The sequence below is a fragment of the Octopus bimaculoides genome, chromosome 6, assembly GCF_046866305.1.
Source record: "Octopus bimaculoides isolate indiv1 chromosome 6, ASM4686630v1, whole genome shotgun sequence".
NCBI classification, from domain to species: domain Eukaryota; kingdom Metazoa; phylum Mollusca; class Cephalopoda; order Octopoda; family Octopodidae; genus Octopus; species Octopus bimaculoides.
Window position 1 is genome coordinate 59,918,224 of NC_142933.1, and position 19,078 is coordinate 59,937,301.

Consider the following 19,078-nt stretch of genomic DNA (forward strand, 5'->3'; position numbering starts at 1 on the left):
GACAAAGTCATAGTTATATACATCAGCCTTGTAAGCCCTTTAGGGTTTTGGAGAGATTTATATACAGACATCATTACCTCCAGCCCCAAGCATCTGATCAAATTTGCCAAGTGTGTGGTTTTCTTGGAGGGCCGGAACTGCTTTGCCCTCACAAGTCCTGCACTGATGGCTTCATGCCTCCAATGGTACCGTCCTTCTCCAAGTGCCCTCATGCAGCACTTGAGGATGTGTTCCAGGGTTCCTCACTTAGAACACAACACACATGCTGGTGTCTCTGCTATACCCCATGTGTGCAGGTTTGATGTAGTGAGGCTCGGCTTCCTACATATATGTGTGTGTGTGTGTGTGTGTGTGTGTGTCTATGTATGTATATGTGTTTGTATATTTTATGCTTGCCTCACACATACACACACACACACACACACACACACACACACACACACACTGCTTCACAGACAGTATTGGTTTGTTTATATCCCTGTAACATAGTTGTTCAGCAAAAGAGACTAACAGCATAAGTACCAGACTTACAAAATATTAAGTCCTGGGGTTGATCTATTTGACTAAACCTATCAAGGTGGTGCCCCAGCATGGCAACAGTCCAATGGCTGAGACAAATTAACAAACCATTTATTTAGTTTAGCTTTAACATAGGTCATTGTCAGTTATTGTCTCAGAGCATGTCTGTTCTATTGCTCTTGATGTTGTTCAAGATGTCCTAGCTATGTAATCTGTAATCTAAGACTAGTAAGTAGAGCTGATAAGATGGAAGCTGGAGTGGCAAGAGCAGTAGTAGAAAACTAGACACAAGAGAACAAGCAACAAAATAAGCAAAAGAAGAAAAAATACATGATCATATTTTCCCATTTTGGATGTCCTGAGTTCTTTTGACAATCTGAGTTCATTGTCAACCAGGCTGCTGCCTTGACTTGCTTGCTTCTCCTGCTGCAGTTGCTGCTTTTATTGTTCTTCAAGGATGTATTGTTGGAACAACCAAATACAGAAAAACTAGCTTTGTCTAGAAATAAAATAAAATAATATTAAAAAAAAAAGAAAACAATCTTTGCTCTAAGTTATCTAACCCTACACTCCTTCCTCTCCTCAGACACCTTTTCCTTCCTCTTTGTTTCTCTTCTCCTTCCCACTCCCCTACATTTTCTCTTTCTCCTCCTGCTGTGATGCTGATGTAACAACAATCTACTACCACCATAATCACCAACACAACCATCACAACAACCACCTACCTTATCCCTTATTTTAAAGACATAGTGAAACAGTATAGCAGAGGTGGCAGTGTGAGGGAGAAAGAGGATGTATATATGTGTACGAGGCAGGGGTGCATATAGTTTTGCCTAGCTCTTTGTCACTTTATTGTGTCATCAGCCCCTGGTTCTTCTATGTGTTTCCAAGAAGTTCCCTCAGTTATTATTCTGTTTTATTATTAGTATTATCATCATCATCATTTCACCTGAGCAGAATTTCATGGTAAGGTTGGAACCATTAATTTCACCGTTAGAATAAATATAATTTTTATAATGCTACTTTGCATGTCAGAAAGTTAATAACATTTTAGGCACAACTATAAGCACACCTCAGACATGCGTAAATTCATACATACATTCATACGTATATACATATACATGCACAAAACATACAATAACATCATCTAGAGCAGATTTTGACGGTTTTTCTTTTTTCTTCCTACTGTTAATATCCAGTGGTACTTGATAGATAATAGACTAGAATAAAGTGGATAACTTTATTGACTGGAATATGGTATACTTTGAATAGTAGTGATAGTGGTAGTGGTGATGGTGGTTTATCTGCAGATCAAATCCTGTTTGAGCAAAACTTATGATCAAAGGCATTCCTATTTTTTATATATCTAATGTGTCCTTCATTTTAAAGATATTAACTTGACTATGACATAAGGGAATTTAACTGCTATTTCTAACAGGTCAAACAACCACTTAACATTCTTGTTATTACTGTTAATGGTAGTGGTGGTAGCATTGTTGTTTTTTTTTGTATTGATTTTTGTTGTCATTTTTTTCTTGTCTTAATTATTGGAATTGTTGTTGACTAATATTATTGTCAATGATGTTGTACTTGTCCTTGCTTTGAATGCTAATGTTATTTCTTCTAAGTTTTCAACTTCATAAAAAACAACAATCAGACAAGGGAATCTACTCTACATGGTCATTTGATCTGCTAGAAATAGCAGCTAACTCAATCAATTCATACTTCTGTTTTAGAAAAAAACAAAAAAGGGACATATTGAACAGTATAGTTCTTGATCTACAGAAAAGACAGTATGGTCATGGCAAAAATGCCTTTGATCCTAAATATTCTCAATCTGGGATAACCAGGTGCTAAACATCAACAACAGTAATTGATAAATTAGACGACACAAAGACTCCAAATCTAAATGTCACTTCTAACATAACTATATTGCCTTCTGTTTATATAAACACATTTAACATTGTCACTTTTTAAGATGTATATATGTTTGTGCACATATGTATCAGCACATGTGCATGTATATTTGGTTTCTGTGTGTAAATCTATTTAAGTATATACATAGACTTTGAAATGTTAAATTCTCCCTGTTTCTAAATTTCATAATGATATTTTTGAAATTCTGAATGACTTTGGTTATTAAATTATACTGTATGGAAGGGTTTTATTTATATTTTTTTTTTTGTTATATTTACTTATTTATTTATTTATGTAAGGTGTAAATGTTATGTACAAGATTCACTATATCAGAAGTAATATAATAAGTGGTTGAACAATAATAATGTTCAGTGAGATTGTTTTCTTCAAAGTTACCTTCTACTAACATTGTAATCATTTAATGTAAGAACTGAACAACAAACTCTAAGAACTATTTTATTTGCCAGAACATAAAACTTGCTTTCTCTTTTTTTGAAGTGATCTGAAAATCAGCTTCAACTTGTAAAAGCCAAGTCATTTACATTTTGCTTACAAGACAAAAATAAATTAAAAAAACAATTACTCAAATCTTTATCACCTCTCTCCAGCATTATCTTCTGCAAAATATTTGTTCTTTAAACCTCAAAGCTTATTGTTCTTTCTTCTGTACCTGTTTCACATGCACACGCACGCACACATGTGTATATGTACTTATGTACGTGCACACACACACTTTTGTTTCTATATGTATACATCATTTCATATAATGTATACATTTATCCATGTATGTGTGTGTGTATGCTAAACTTTTTATTTGACAAAAGGTTTACTTCTGAATATATAAAGTGTTGAGTAAAATTAAGAATTTTGCTTGTTAATTCAAATAACCATCTTAAAGAACAACTTTACACAAAATCTTTTGTCTCTTCAGAGGGAAATGCTTGTGTTTCCTTTGCTTTTGCTGATATACAAACTTGTGTCTGTGTATATGTGCAAATACACTCATTTAACTGCAATGATTACTATCTATCAGCCAATCATAATCTTAGGCATACTATTAATGTCTGTGCTATATCTTTTTCTTTTATTTGTTTCAGTTAGTGAATTTTAGTCATATTGGGGTACACTGCCTTCAAAGGTTTCAGCCAGTCATATCAGATTGTGATGGAAAGTTTTAATGTGAATTTGAATATGAATATTTTGAAAAAAGATGTTATATTATAGAATAAGTGACAGTCTGAAATGGATGTGAATCAAAAGGGATTAAAAAATATCTTTCAGTATTTAATTTTAATATTCTACATCCTGCTGAAACTGTCTTTTACTTTTTTACCTGCAGGTTTAATAAACTAAAAATAAACTGAAAATCATGAATGCATCACTAAGTGATGGTAAGGCTGTGTAGTTAAAAAGTTTAGAGAATCTTTGTTTTATAATAGTATTTAATGTGTGTCTAAAAGAAGAAATATAGTCTTTGTAATAATTTTAGTTTCAATGTCATGATGTCTGATCAAACATTTTGAAGAAACAGAAGGTCTTGATGGCAGAATCATTAGAATTTTAGATAAAATGCTTTGCAGTATTTGTTCTGCCTTTCATCCTTCCAGGTTTCAATAAAATAAAGTACCAGTGAAGTACTGGGTCAACTTAATCAACTAACCCTAGTCTTCTGAAATTTCTGGGCCTTCTGGGCCTTATGCTTATATTAGAAAAATTTATTATCATCGTTCTTCTTCTTATTATTCAGTAGTTTTATTTTTATAACGTGCTTTGACTTCACTACCGAGCGCAGCTCTGTGTGCCTTGGGTATGCACTGTGGTTTGCTGTGATCCTCTTATGGTTACTGTATTGAAAGTGTTTTGCATAGGATGTGTGTAGTGCCCAGTGGTGCAATTTTCTGTATGTTATATATATTTGTAAGTCCTGGTGTTTTTGTTATGTATTTGTCTGAATATTTTTTTATCATACCTAAGGCACCTACTATGATAGGAATTGTTTCTGTTTTTAGATTCCACATTCGAGTTACCTCTATTTCCAGGTCTTTGTATTTTGAAAGTTTTTCCATTTCTTTTAGGGAAACGTTGTCATCTGCTGGTATTGATACATCAATTAGAGAGCATATTTTTTCTTCATGATCTCTGACAACTATATCTAGCCTATTGGCCTTAATTTCTCTATCTGTGTGTATTGGCATATTCCAGAGTATGGTTACTTTCTCGTTTTCTGTGACCTTTTCTGGTGTGTGCCTATACCATCTTTTTTCTATTGTTATTCCATAGTGTTGGTATAGCTTCTAGTGTATGTAGATCCCAACTCTGTCATGTCTGTGAATATATTCCTTCTTAGCCAGGACTGGGCAGCCAGAGATAATATGATTTATTGTTTCTTGTCCATCTCCACATATTCTGCAGTTACTTGTTATGTTTCTTTTCATTATATGTTTTTGGTAATTTCTGGTGGGGAAGCTTTGGTCTTGTGCTGCAATTAAAATTCCTTCAGTCTCTGCTTATTGTTATTATTATTAGTATTATTATTATTATTATTATTATTATTATTATTATTATTATTATTATTATTATTATTATTATTGATGTCTCTGTCAAATATTTGCAGTATTTCTTAAACCTTCAAATTAACAAAATTATTAGAAATCCATGACTGTTGTTTGTAAGTCTAGAAAAACAATTGAAGTTTGGGAAATTTTGGAACTCAGTTCACAGAACATTTCTGACAGGAATTGCAATGGAAATTTTTATTCTGTGACTTCTGTGATTCTTCATGGCAGCAATCAAATAGTAATTAAATCTCCCTCAAACCAAACTCCAACACCATAAAAATAGTGACACTTTGGATATTGTAGTACTGAATGTACCATATCTGAAAAAAAAAATTATGAGATGACCATGGCTAGAATGAATTTAATTATAATTCTGCTTGATTTGGGTTACCCTGGGGTTAAACAGGAACAAGGAAGTATACACTAACTGGTGTAATTTTAGATATGTCAAGTGTGAAAAAAAGAAATAAAAACCAGCATGGTCACAACTAGAATTCCTTTGATCAGAGTTCTGCATGATTACATTTCACTCGGAGAAAATAAAATTCCTGCTCTCAAAGAATTAATACAAATTGAAAATCCATTGGGGCTTGCAAGCACTTTATCAATTTTATTCAATGCAAAGCCCTAACAATGAAGTATTGTAAGGCATTCACATAATTTTTGATAATGCAAAAATTACAGACAACAGAAATGTAAAAAAAATATTAACAACAGCAGCAAGATAATTGAAGAAACAAATGAATTTATTGAAATGAAGCTCCATTGTGAATATTCATAATAATTTCAAATATCAAGTAAAATAATACATAATCGAAGATAGATGTTTAATTGAACACTTACAGTGTTATGATAAACCCTTTCATTTGAGGCAAACTGCAATAAATTTGGCATCATCATCATCGTCGTCGTTCTCATCGTCGTCGTTCTCATCGTCATCATCATCATGTTTGCTGTTATATGCTAGCATGGGTTACACAGATCAGTTTCAATACAGTATTTTTCTCTATTCATCATGGCTCTTTGTCATCTTTTCTGTTAGGCTCAACATTCTTCTCTCAGTCATTACCACTTTTTCCCACATTTTCTTCTGTATATGTATGTGTTTGGAGATATATATATATATATATATATATATATATGAGAAGGATAGTAATTTTCTTTCAGTCATACACATCTCTATTCCAACCACTGACTTAATTTATACTTGCATCCATTTATAGATATTACTATACTTCTGCAAACACTTTATGTATATAAATAAACTTTCATGTACTTGTGAAAAGACATTTTGAAGTATGTTAATTACTACATATATCTTGTCTATATTTATCTGCTGCTTTGAAAAGTCAATCTCATCACCCTAATTTTATCTATAGATTTGCAGCACAAAGGTATTTATTTACTAGTTTCAGTCAACTGTAGTCAAACTAGATACATTTTATGGTGATTAATCCACAGTCATCTTACAAGAATAAAGAAAAAACAACCAAGTTTAATTATTGTAATTAAATAAAATTGTCTTGTGTAAATGTACAATTTTTATATCTTTAATATTTTTATTATGAAATATCCAAATATCTGAAACGAATTGCTGTTTAAAAGAATTTTGTTTTCAAGAATTTTTTGGAGAGGAATTTTTTTTTTTTTACATCTACACTTCATTTTGATCAGTTTGATTTCCAGTTGTTATCAAGTGTCTTATTCTTTTGTTTACATAGCATTTGTTTAATTTTCTTCTACTCAATTGAGTGTGGCCAATGCCAGTGCCACCTAACTGGCTCCCATGCCAGTGGCACATAAAAAGCACCCACTACACTTTTGGAGTGGTTGGCATTAGGAAGGGCATCCAGCTGTAGAAACCTTGCCAGATCTGATTGAAGCCTGGTACAGCCTCCTGGCTTGCCAGTCCTCAGTAAAACCGTCCAACCCATGCCAGCATGGAAAGCAGACGTTAAACAATGAGGATGATGATGATGATAATGATTTCTTCTATTTCTTTTACTTGTTTCAGTCATTTGACTGTGGCCATGCTGGAGCACTGCATTTTAGTTGAACAAATTGACCCCAGGACTTACTCTTTGTAAGCCTAGTACTTATTCTACCAGTCACTTTTGCTGAACTGCTAATTTATGGGGATGTAAACACACCAGCATCGGTTGTAAAGTAGTGGGGGGGACACATACATACACACACACACACACACACACACACACACACACACACACACACACACACACACACACATATATATACGACAGGCTTCTTTCAGTTTCTGTCTACCAAATTCATTCACAAGGCTTTGGTTGGCCCTAGGCTATAGTAGAAGATACTTGCCCAAGGTGCTATGCAGTGGGATTGAACCCATAACCATGTGGTTGGGAAGCAAGCTTCTTACCACACAGAAAGAGACTGATTCAAGCCATATTTTGTTACATAAGATCTTTCTGGACAACTGTTGATAGTTGAGATAATTAAAGCAAGATACTTTGCACAGGAGAGACATATGAATTGATAGACTTTTTATTTTCTTTCTTTTTCTTAAATTTCAATGAATGAAAGAAAAAATGCTTGTAAGGAATAACCGTTAACCATGTTTATATGCCTGTATATGAGAGGCTACCATTTCTATAAAGAAACAAGTCATTAGTGTTAAAGAAGAAAGATTAGGCATTGATGTTTATAGTAGTAGTAGCAGATAGACAGATGAAGGGAGAACAAGTTGGAGAATGCACTAGGATGTAAAAAGGGTGATGGCAGTCTAAGTTTATGAGATACAATTTTGATTGGGCTTTTTTTGTTTTCTTCCAACCACTTGCAAATTTCTCAGTTCTCAATAGATTTTTTTCAAATTTTCCACACTGCTGATGAAAATTGCATTCATTTTCTTTTTCCTTCGAAAAATGAATAATAAAAAAATTAGAAACATCTAAAGTTACATATTTTGGATCTATTTCAAAACGGGGGCACCAGTTTTCATTTATGTTTTATGTAGTGTTTTTGGTACCGAAAGACTTTCAAACTTCGTATACTTATCTATTTTGTGTTATAGAACAGAAAAAAATTTTTGTATTCGAATTTATTTCATGTAAAAAATTGTCTTATTTCGATAATTTCTACTAATCACTGACGTCTATTCAGTTGAAAACAGCGCTGTAACGGTGTATATCGTATTAATCCCCTAACCCTAACCCTAAAACTAACCCTAACTCTAGAATCCGAACTCTAAAATTGTTACACACATAGATACGCACAGCGTAATTTATTATATAAACAATATATGCGTATAAATTACGATTAAACTGGATGAAATATGTCACAGGGAATAACATTTTTATGACCGCCCAGCAGTAACTCTATTCAGCTGAATAGACGTCAGTGATTGGTTGAAATTACAGAAATACGACAACTTTAACATGGAATAACTTGCGATGTACGTTTTTTTATTAAGAAGACTAAGAGTAAAAGATGTTTTATATGACACATTCTACCAGTGTCCCAAGTTTCAAAGTGTTTCGTTAGTGTTTCGGTAAGAAAATACTGGTGCCCCCGTTTTGAAATAGATCCCATATTTTTAACCAGTGGAATAAGTCCAGTGTCATACCAAATGGAAGTCAAAACTGTTTGTTGCCATGGCAACGCCAGTGTATTGTTGTTTATCCATGTTACCATGGACATACTTGACAAGCAATTTATCCATACTAGCATGACTTGGATGGGTGCTGATTGTGAGGCAGCCTTCATGGTCAGATACTCTTCCTGTCACCAACCCCCACCTGTTTTCAGTGGAGGAAATTTTATATTCCACAGGTCTTCAAAGGCTCAGAGAATCTAGTTTTCATGTTAACTAGGAATGCAAATATCACCACTGTTTTGCTCAAAAAGTAACAAACAAAATATCAACATTCATGTACATTTGCATGCACACACACACACACAGAAGTGTGTGTATATATAATAGATTTACTGCAGTTATCATCTACCAAATTTACCTACAAAACATTAGTCAGCCCATGAGTTATAGTAGAAGATACACACCAAGATACTGCAAAGTGGAACTGAACATGAAATTACATGCTCGTGAAGTAAAATTCCTAACCATGCAGCCATACATGTGCTAATTTTTTTCTATGTATGTGTGTGTGTGTGTGTATATATATATATATATATATATATATATATATATATATATATATATATATATATATCTGCATGTGTGTGTACATATATATATAAATATATATATGCGTGTGCGTATGTGCATATATGTATATATGTATATATATATATATATATATATATATATATATATATATATATATATATATATATCTGCATATATATATGTATATATATATGTGTGTGTGTGTGTGTGTGTGTGTGTGTGTGTGTGTGTGTGCATGAACTGAAAGTTGAAGTGGGACGTGATAAACTATTTGCATCAACTTTCTATAAAAGCAGGTAGTAATTTTACCTTGTACTTATTCTTAGTGCAAGGTTTGAAGAGTGCAGTTCAATTTTAACAGTTATTTTTTCAAAGCTGTAATGGAAGTGACAAAGGAACATGTTTGGCATATTTTGCTTTATGAGTTCAATAACGGCAACAATGTAACGGAAAGTGTGAGGGATATTAATGCAGTATATGGGGATAGGACAATAAGCATACGCCAGTGTCAACAGTGGTTCCAGAAATTCTGAGTTGGAAACTATAGCCTAGAAGATGAGCTCATGCTGGAAGATCTGTTGAGCCTGACAAGAACATCCTGCAAACCCTGGTGGAATAAAATCTATTTAGATTATTTATGGGATGACCCAATACAAATATGCTGAGAGAAAAACTAGGTGTAAGAAGAATCAGATGACTGTGTGAGTATAGACGTGTTGCATATGGATCAGGATAGTTGGATACAGAAGTGCTGATCGCTTGACATAGCTGGAACTTGTGGACAAAGGAGACCGTGGAAGACATGGAATGAAGTGGTGAATGCTGACCTCAGGACCCAGAGTGTTACAGAAGAGATGACAAAGGACCAGGATGTCTGACAATACATGATTGTCAAAAAGGCCTAATACCACATCAAAACTATCTTCTGGAAGCATTATATGTGTGTGTATGTGTATTTCTCTGTGTGTTTGTGTGTGTGTGTGTTTAGTGTATTTGCATGTGAGTGTTTAGTGTATTTGCATGTGAGTGTTTAGTGTATTTGCATGTGAGTGTGTGTGTGTACATGTCTGTGTGTACATGCAAATAGACACTGTAATTTGTTTTCTCCTCATACCACTCACTCCACCCTTTATTTCTCCCACTGTATCTTTCCCATTATACCATTTTATTTCTTTCTTGCTATCCATTTTCATCCCTTAATATTGTCCTCTCCACCCACATGTTATATTGGTCATCACTTCCCCCATCCACCTCTTTTTCTCTCTCTCCTCTTTCTTTCTCCTCCTCTTTCTCTCTCTCCTCTCCTTCTCTTTCTCTCTCTCCTCTCCTTCTCTTTCTCTCTCTCCTCTCCTCTTTCTCTCTCTCCTCTCCTTCTCTCTCTCCTTCTCTCTCTCTCTCTCTCCTCTCTCTCTCTCTCTCTCTCTCTCTCTCTCTCTCTCTCTCTCTCTCTCTCTCTCTCTCATTTTAATGCAGCCCACCTAACTACACCATTTCTCTTTTGTCCTCCCTCTGTTAACCTATTAGAGTGGCTTTATGCTAGAAGATGAGGATTAAGGTATAAGAGAAGTGTGTGGTGTGGATCAGGTTATTGTTGTATAGGAGCTACATGGATATTCACATTTAGAGGAGAGAGCGAGAATGAATCAGTAGTAGCTGCAAAGAAATAAACAGTAGTGACAAGATATCCAGATAACACTTTAAGATATGAAGTGAGTAGAAGTGAGTGGGTTCAGGGAACTAGGTGTATGAGTACAGGGGGTAGTAAGAGGTAGGAGAATGTAGGGTTGAAGGGTGGATGTAGGAAGTGGTGTATATAGTAATGGGGGATGGTCAATGATGTTTGAGTTAAGGAAGATGGGGAATGCAGAAGAGAGCAGCAGGATAGAAATGATATTACAGTTGACAATGGATCTCTACCTGGAATGTTTCTTTGAAAGACACAGACTTGGACAGTCATTATGGAAGACCAGCTGTTGCCCATGCAGAAACATTTCCTTTCTGCACTCTATCAAAGGTTGTCCAAAGGAAACACCGGCTGATAAAACTTGATCCAATATTATCCCAGGTTTTGTCATCAGAATACAAGGAGCTGGAATGAATAATGTAAAGTAGACCAGTCCAACATTAGCAATTCTGTCAAGCCATCAATCTGTACTAGTATGTTCTATCTTTTACTCATTTCAGTCATTACACTGTGACCATACTGGGGCACCACCTTGAAGAAGCTTTTAGTTCAATGAATTGACTCCAGTACTTACTTTTTTAAAGCTTGTATCAGTCTCTCTTACCAAACCACTAAGTAACGGGTATGTAAACACACTAACACTGGTCATCAAGCAGTGATGGGGGACAAACACTCACACACACACACATACATAACAGGTTTCTTTCAGTTTCTGTCTGCCAAATCCACCCACATGGCTTTGGTTGGCTCGAGGCTATAGTAGAAGACACTTGTCCAATTTCCCAGGTCTGAACTTGGGACCATATGGTTGGGAAGCAAGTTTCTTATCATATAGCCATGCCTTGACCCCAAGGGCGGAAAAACAAAGTTTATTCCAGCAGAATTAAGTTCTGAGTGCAGAGAACTGGAATAAATTTTGCAAAGCTCTACCAATTCAACCTCCATTGTGTGTGTGTGTGTGTGTGTGTGTGTGTGTGTGTGTGTGTGTGTGTGTGTGTGTGTGTGTGTGTGTGTGCATGTTTCTGTGTGTGTATGTGTGTGTGTTCTGAAGAAACAGTAAAATATGGAAAATTCATTTCTATTTTGTGTATTTACAATATATTTGTTCTGATCACGTGCAACTGCTTTATATCAATATTTATATAAGATCACTATTTCACCCCACCCATTTTTCGTTTAGTGCTCGGTATATATCAGTCTATCTTGTCTGTGTATTAATTACCCTTCCTTCTCCTCGTTGTTTTTATTTTGCCTCCCTTCCCTAATTCCTATTATATAACATACACACGCCTATATTCATGTAGATACACACACACCCAGATACATACACATATATTTATGTATATAATATTATGTGTGTGTGTATGTGTGTATTATTTGTGCTTCATTATGCATACACCCAACTAACCTTTATTTTTTTAATTATTTGAAATATTTGTGAAATATTTATGCAAAGTATATTTGATATTAAGAAATAAATCTCTCTCTCTCTCTCTCTCTCTCTCTCTCTCTCTCTCACACACACACACACACACAGAGCGCCACGAACTATGTCTTCCAATATGACGGTCTTTTTATCTGACATATATACAGAGCTTTTATTATGAGCTTGATTGCTATTTCTAGCAGGTTTACAATGACCTTGATCTCTCAGACTTGAAGATTTGACATTGGACTGAATAACCACTATAGCAACTATAACAAAACCAATAGAAGCTATAGACAGTTCAATATCATTATGTGCGTGTGGATCTATATCTATATCTATATATGATGGACTCTCCTGTCAAAGACGATGTATGAGTGTTCAGTTTTTGTTAAATGACCTGCACAAATGACTTGTTTGTAGTGATGAAATGTATGGGTTGTACATTAGCTCACTCTCTCCATCAAATCAATAGTGCCTCAACAGGCACACAGTGCACCATGTGTCAGGCATTAAAGTGATCACAGAGCAATGTGAGATGAAGAGTTTTGCTCAAGAAACCAACACACCACCTGATCTAAGAATTGAAACCATGGTCTCACAATCATTAGTGCAACACCCTAACAACTAGGCCATATGAATATATATATATATGTATATATATATATATATATATATATATATATATATATATATAGAGAGAGAGAGAGAGAGAGAGAGAGAGAGAGAGAGACTTAGAGATATTAATATTTATATATATATATATATCATAATCATCAGCACGAGCAGCAGCATTTAACCTCCATTTTCCATGTTGGCATGGGTTGGGTAGCTTGACAGAGGAACTGGCAAGGCCAAAGGCTGCATCAGGTTTTATAGTCTATTTTGGCTTGGTTTCTACAGCTAGATGCCTTTCCTAATGCCAGTCACTTTACAGAGTGTACTTGGTGCTTTTTACACTAGCAGCCACGCCAATGCTTTTTACATGGCACCTCTTGATTTTAGGATATCAATTCTTTTGTGGTAGGTGGGTTTTCTTGAGTATAGCAATGCACCACACACACACACACACACACACACACACACACACACACACACACACACAGATAGATAGGTAGGTAGATAGATAGATAGATAGATAGATAGATAGATAGATAGATAGATAGATAGACAGATAGATAATACATACATACATACATACATACATACATACATATATGCATACATACATAAAGTATAATTATAAATGTATCATTATAAAAAAGAGTGCTGGAGGGACAGTACCTGTACACTTGAAATACACTCCATTTATTACAAGGCTGTATGCGAGGAAAATGGACAAAAAAAGGATCTATAAAAATATTTTAGACAATATTTTCCACTATTTTTATAAATCCTTTTTTGTCCATTTTCCTTGCATACAACCTTGTGATAAATGGAGTGTTAACCTAAATGGTTTGTAGTCATTTGACATCTATTTGAAGCATACAAATGCTGTCCCTCCAGTGCCCTTAATTATAATTATATATTTATAATTATACTTTAAATATTAATTTAACCTGTATGGTTTTTTTGTACACTGGCCACTGATAAATCATTAATTAATAACTTTATGTATATATATATATATATATATATATATATATATATTCATGTATGTGTATCTTCTTAGTATGGAGATCATTTCATCTTTAATATCTTCTCTTGTTAGGAGTAAATATATGTAAACAACGTATATACAATGTATTCATGAACAGAAAAACAGACAACTGCTATTTGGAGGGGAACTTGCCAAGTACAGATACATAGTCAATACTTCTGTGTGTGTGTGTGTGTGTGTGTGTGTGTGTGTGTGTGTGTGTGTGTGTGTGTGTGTGTGTGTGTGTGTGTGTGTGTGCGTGCGTGCGCACCTATCATCATTATGTAACATCCATTATTCCATGTTTGCATGGGACAGATGCATTTTGTTGAGGCAGGTTTTCTTTGGCCAGATACCCTTCCTGTTCCCAATCCTCTCTTGTTTTCAAGCAAAGTGATATGCCACTTACACTATACAAGGGAAACACAAAGCTTGATCTTGTTTGATAGCAGTGTTTTCACAAACGAACTTGTAACACTAGAAACTGGAGCAAATACCACAAATACCAATGCTCTAACAATTCCGCTGATCCACTCCCATGAACTGTTACGTTATTTTATTCATCTGAGAGGAAAGAAGGCAAAGTTGATCCCAACAAGATTTGAACTTTGAACTTCAGGAACCAGAAGAAACAACACAAGAAATTTTGTCCAGCACACTAACAAACACACATGCTCCCATGCACACTGCCCCACATACACAATTATGTACACACACACACACACACACACACACACACACACACACACACACACACACACACACACATGTATTCAAAACATATGCATATATATGGATAGATTGGTAGGTATGCATGCACATGAGAGAGAGAGAGGGGGAGAGATAGAAGGAAAGTTAGTTACATCACAAGATGAACTTACATCTTTTGTGAAGTGGGAAGATTATGTTCACTTTCTCTCTCTCTCTCCTGCAATATCTACATATTCTAAGTTCTATAGAGTGTCACAGAGTTGGGATGTTTGCTCTGGAAACTAAATATTCCACCTGTCCAAACTTCATGTAATTGTTCTTAACTTATTCCCCTTCATTATTATTATTTTTATTATTGTTCTTGTTCTTGATCTCTTATACCCTCATGCCAATAAAAACATGCCAATAAAAATACCTAAATTACTTCTGTATATTTGTTCATTTGTTTCTTTTATTTGGAAGACTGATGATAATAAATCATTAAACTAACTTATTATTATTATTATTATTATTATTATTATTTATAAAAATCATTCTTGCTTTTATTAATAATAATTTTGTTTTTGTTAATCTTATTAATCTTTTAAACTTCTTTCACTTATTCGTATTTCAGACATACATCGACAAGGGGAATGACTTGGTGGAAGAGGCGTGTATGCTCGCACAGTCTGGGATTTCCACTGACTCTGCAACCGGCTATAGGGACCTTGTAAAAGGTCTAAAAGTTCACTTGAAACAATTTATTAAGGATTTAGAAGCAACAAGAGAAAAGGTGGAGGGTACAAGGAAAATTTACCGTACTCTGGACAAAGTGAGTTGAAATTTTCAATCCTCTCTTTGTTTTTCTTTTGCATCCTATGAAATCTTAATGTGAAATAATATCAGTAATAATAATAATAATAATGATGATCACTCCCATAGATTTCGACATATACGTGTTTGAAGGAAAAGATTTTTTTAGCCATCACCCTGTTATAATGAATGTAAGCAATGTTTGTATATACAATATATTCATAAATAGAAAAGCAGACAACTGCTATCAGGAGAGGAACTTAGCAAGTACAGATACATGGTACTACATATTCTAAGTTCTATAGAGTGTCACAGGGTTGGGATGTTTGCTCTAGTAACTAAGTATTCCACCTGTCCAAACTTCATGTAATTGTTCTTAACTTATTTCCCTTCATTATTATTTTAAATAAAAGAGAGTTAAAAATAAAAGAAGCTGCATCTATTTGCAATGGATACATGAATGTAATTTTAGTCCAGGTATGGATTTTGCTATGAAGTCATAATGGGGACACTGATGATTTTGCTTTTCCAATTCAAATTGATACGAAGATAGAAAATAATAAACCAGATATAATAATAATAGACAAAGAAAAGCGAAGTTGCTTACTACTTGGTCCATCATATCTATTTGAATCCAGGACTGTAAAGAAAGAAGACAAAATTTTTTTCAAAAATACTGTCCCTTAAAATTTGAAATAGTGAGAATTAGGAATATGAAAACTGTAATGGTTGTGCCTATAGTAACTGGTGTATTAAGTAGTGTGAATATCAACATAGACAGATGGTTAAAGGAGATTAGAATGGAATGTCCTGTTGAGCTTCTACAAAAAGTTTGTCTCTTAGGAAGAGTAAAAATTATCAAAAGGGTTTTGAGGAAAGCTTATGGATATCTCAGGTTACAAGTAGTAACCCTCTACCCACATAAATTTTACCCGAATCAAGTCAAATAATAATAATTGAACACACATACACAAGATCTGTGTGTTGTTAGTTTGTATGTATACACCTTGTGTAATTGTATTCAACACATACACACCTTGTGTCTGTGTGTTCAATTTTGTTTATATACCTTGAGCTGCTTCTAATTCATATTTGAATAATGGTTATTATGATAAAAATAATAATAATGATAATAATAATAATAATAATAATAATAATAATAATAATAATAATAATAATAGACAGGAAAACAAGAAAAATAGTGACAGGATATAGGATGCACCACCCAAAATCTGACATAGAAAGGCTATATATACAACGCACAGAAGGTGGCAGGGGTCTTATACAGCTAGAAAACTATTATAAAATAACCACCATAGGACTGCAAAAATACCTACTCCAGAAGCAAGGAAAACTAATACAAATAGCCACAAAACACAAGCAAAACAAAAAACTGTTTTCAGTATTTAAGGAAGCTGACAAATACAAACAAGAAATCAATCTACCTAACAAATACGAAGAAGAAGAAGAAGAAGAAGAAGAAGAAGAAGAAGAAGAAGAAGAAGAAGAAGAAGAAGAAGAAGAAGAAGACAACAAAAGCTATAAAACAAATGAAATCCAAACTAAAACTAGAACAGCAACGGACCATGATAAAACGATGGCAAGAAAAGCCCCTACATGGTAAATACTGGGCTAAACTAAATGCAAAAAAAATAGACAGAGAAAAATCCCAGCAATGGTTGAGAAGCTCAGGACTCAAAGCAGAGACTGAAGGATTTTTAATTGCTGCACAAGACCAAAGCCTCCCCACCAGAAATTACCAAAAACACATAATGAAAAGAAACATAACAAGTAACTGTAGAATATGTGGAGATGGACAAGAAACAATAAATCATATTATCTCTGGCTGCCCAATCCTGGCTAAGAAGGAATATATTCACAGACACGACAGAGCTGGGACCTATATACACTGGAAGCTATGCCAACACTATGGAATAACAACAGAAAAAAGATGGTATAAACACACGCCAGAAAAGGTCACAGAAAACGAGAAAGCAACCATACTCTGGGATATGCCAATACACAGATAGAGAAATTAAGGCAAATAGACCAGATATAGTTGTCAAAGATCATGAAGAAAAAAAATGCTTTCTAATTGATGTATCAATACCAGCAGATGACAATGTTTCTCTAAAAGAAATGGAAAAACTTTCAAAATACAAAGACCTGGAAATAGAGATAACTCGAATGTGGAATCTAAAAACAGAAACAATTCCTATCATAGTAGGTGCCTTAGGTATAATAAAAAAATATTCAGACAAATACATAACAAAAACACCAGGACTTACAAATATATATAACATACAGAAAATTGCACTACTGGGTACTGCACACATTCTACGCAAAACACTTTCAATACAGTAAACATAAGAGCACCACAGCAAACCACAGCACATACCCAAGGCGCACAGAGCTGCGCTCGGTAGTGAAGTGAAAGCACGTTATAAAAATAAACGTGAACAATAATAATAATAATAATAATAATAATAATGTGACTGAGGGAGAAAATGTGTCAATTCTCTGGGATTTCCCTGTACATACCGACAAAACTATAAAAGCTAATAAACTGGATATTATTATAAAAGATCAGACAAAGAAGTGTTTATAAATTGACATGAGTATTCCCTGTGATCATAATATAGCGGCGAAAGAATTTGACAAGATCAGTAAATATAAAGACTTGATAATAGAAATTGAAAAAAATGTGGCATCTCAAGGCGACTACCGTACCAGTGATTGTAGGATCTCTAGGAATGATAAAAAAAGGTACTGAAACCTATTTGAAAATGAAACTAGGCTTACCATCCCTATAGGAAGTGCAAAAAATCGTGTTAACTGGAACGATTCATTTACTGGGAAGAGCATTATCGCTGTGAAAACAACATTCATTCATGAATTTATTTATTTATTAACTTTTTTTTAATACATATTTTACCTGTGAATTTGCGTGTGTAAACTGGGAATACATACAATGAGCTTCTCTGCCCTAGGTGTACGGAAAACACTCGGCGAGAAATGGAAGAAAATTTGAAGAAAGAAGGAAAAAAACAACATAATAATAATAATAATAATAATAATTTGCTATATCAATCCCAGAGAGGGTAGAAGATGAAAAAGTGCAAGACTTGCACTCATATTTGTTTATTATCAGTCTGATCTTGATTCATTGTAAATCATGGATTACACTGTACAACATATGAAATAGTACCAAAGTAGAGTATGAAAAGGCTCAAAATCTCTTCTAGTTTACCATATCTATTAGTTAAGGTGGCGAGAGTGCCAAAAGTGTATTCTGGACACTGAGAACCCTTGGTACAGCACTGAATAATACAAAAAAGTTTTAAGTTCATATACCATTAGGAGAAGAATTTTCAGGCATTTTGGGTCAAGTCCTGTTGCAGAGAAAGAGAAAGTTTGTTTGTTTTTTTTTGTTTCTTTCTGAAATGGCAGACTTTAAAAATTTCATACTTCACAAATAAAAAATTTTTGCCAAGAGTTGTACTTGTTTTGTAAGCAACTTGATCAGTGTACTGAAACTAAAATGATTACATCATGGAAGAACTATTTCAGTCATCTAAAAGCACACAAAAACTGTTATATTTAATTTTCATGTGATGGCATGTCAAAAGTTTCAATGTGCCACTGCAACCTGATCACTGACATAATT

At 34.2% G+C, this 19,078-nt stretch overlaps 1 protein-coding gene across 5 annotated transcripts in view; it reads left to right on the top strand.

Annotated features, from left to right (window-relative positions):
* Positions 1-19,078, top strand: part of LOC106870865 (puratrophin-1) — a 582,111-nt gene that overhangs the window by 435,883 nt on the left and 127,150 nt on the right. For all 5 annotated transcript variants that reach the window (XM_089353963.1, XM_089353964.1, XM_089353965.1 and 2 more), the window contains one exon: positions 15,233-15,430. In XM_089353963.1, the coding sequence (XP_089210089.1) occupies positions 15,233-15,430 (198 nt within the window). The remainder of the gene's footprint in view (positions 1-15,232; positions 15,431-19,078) is intronic.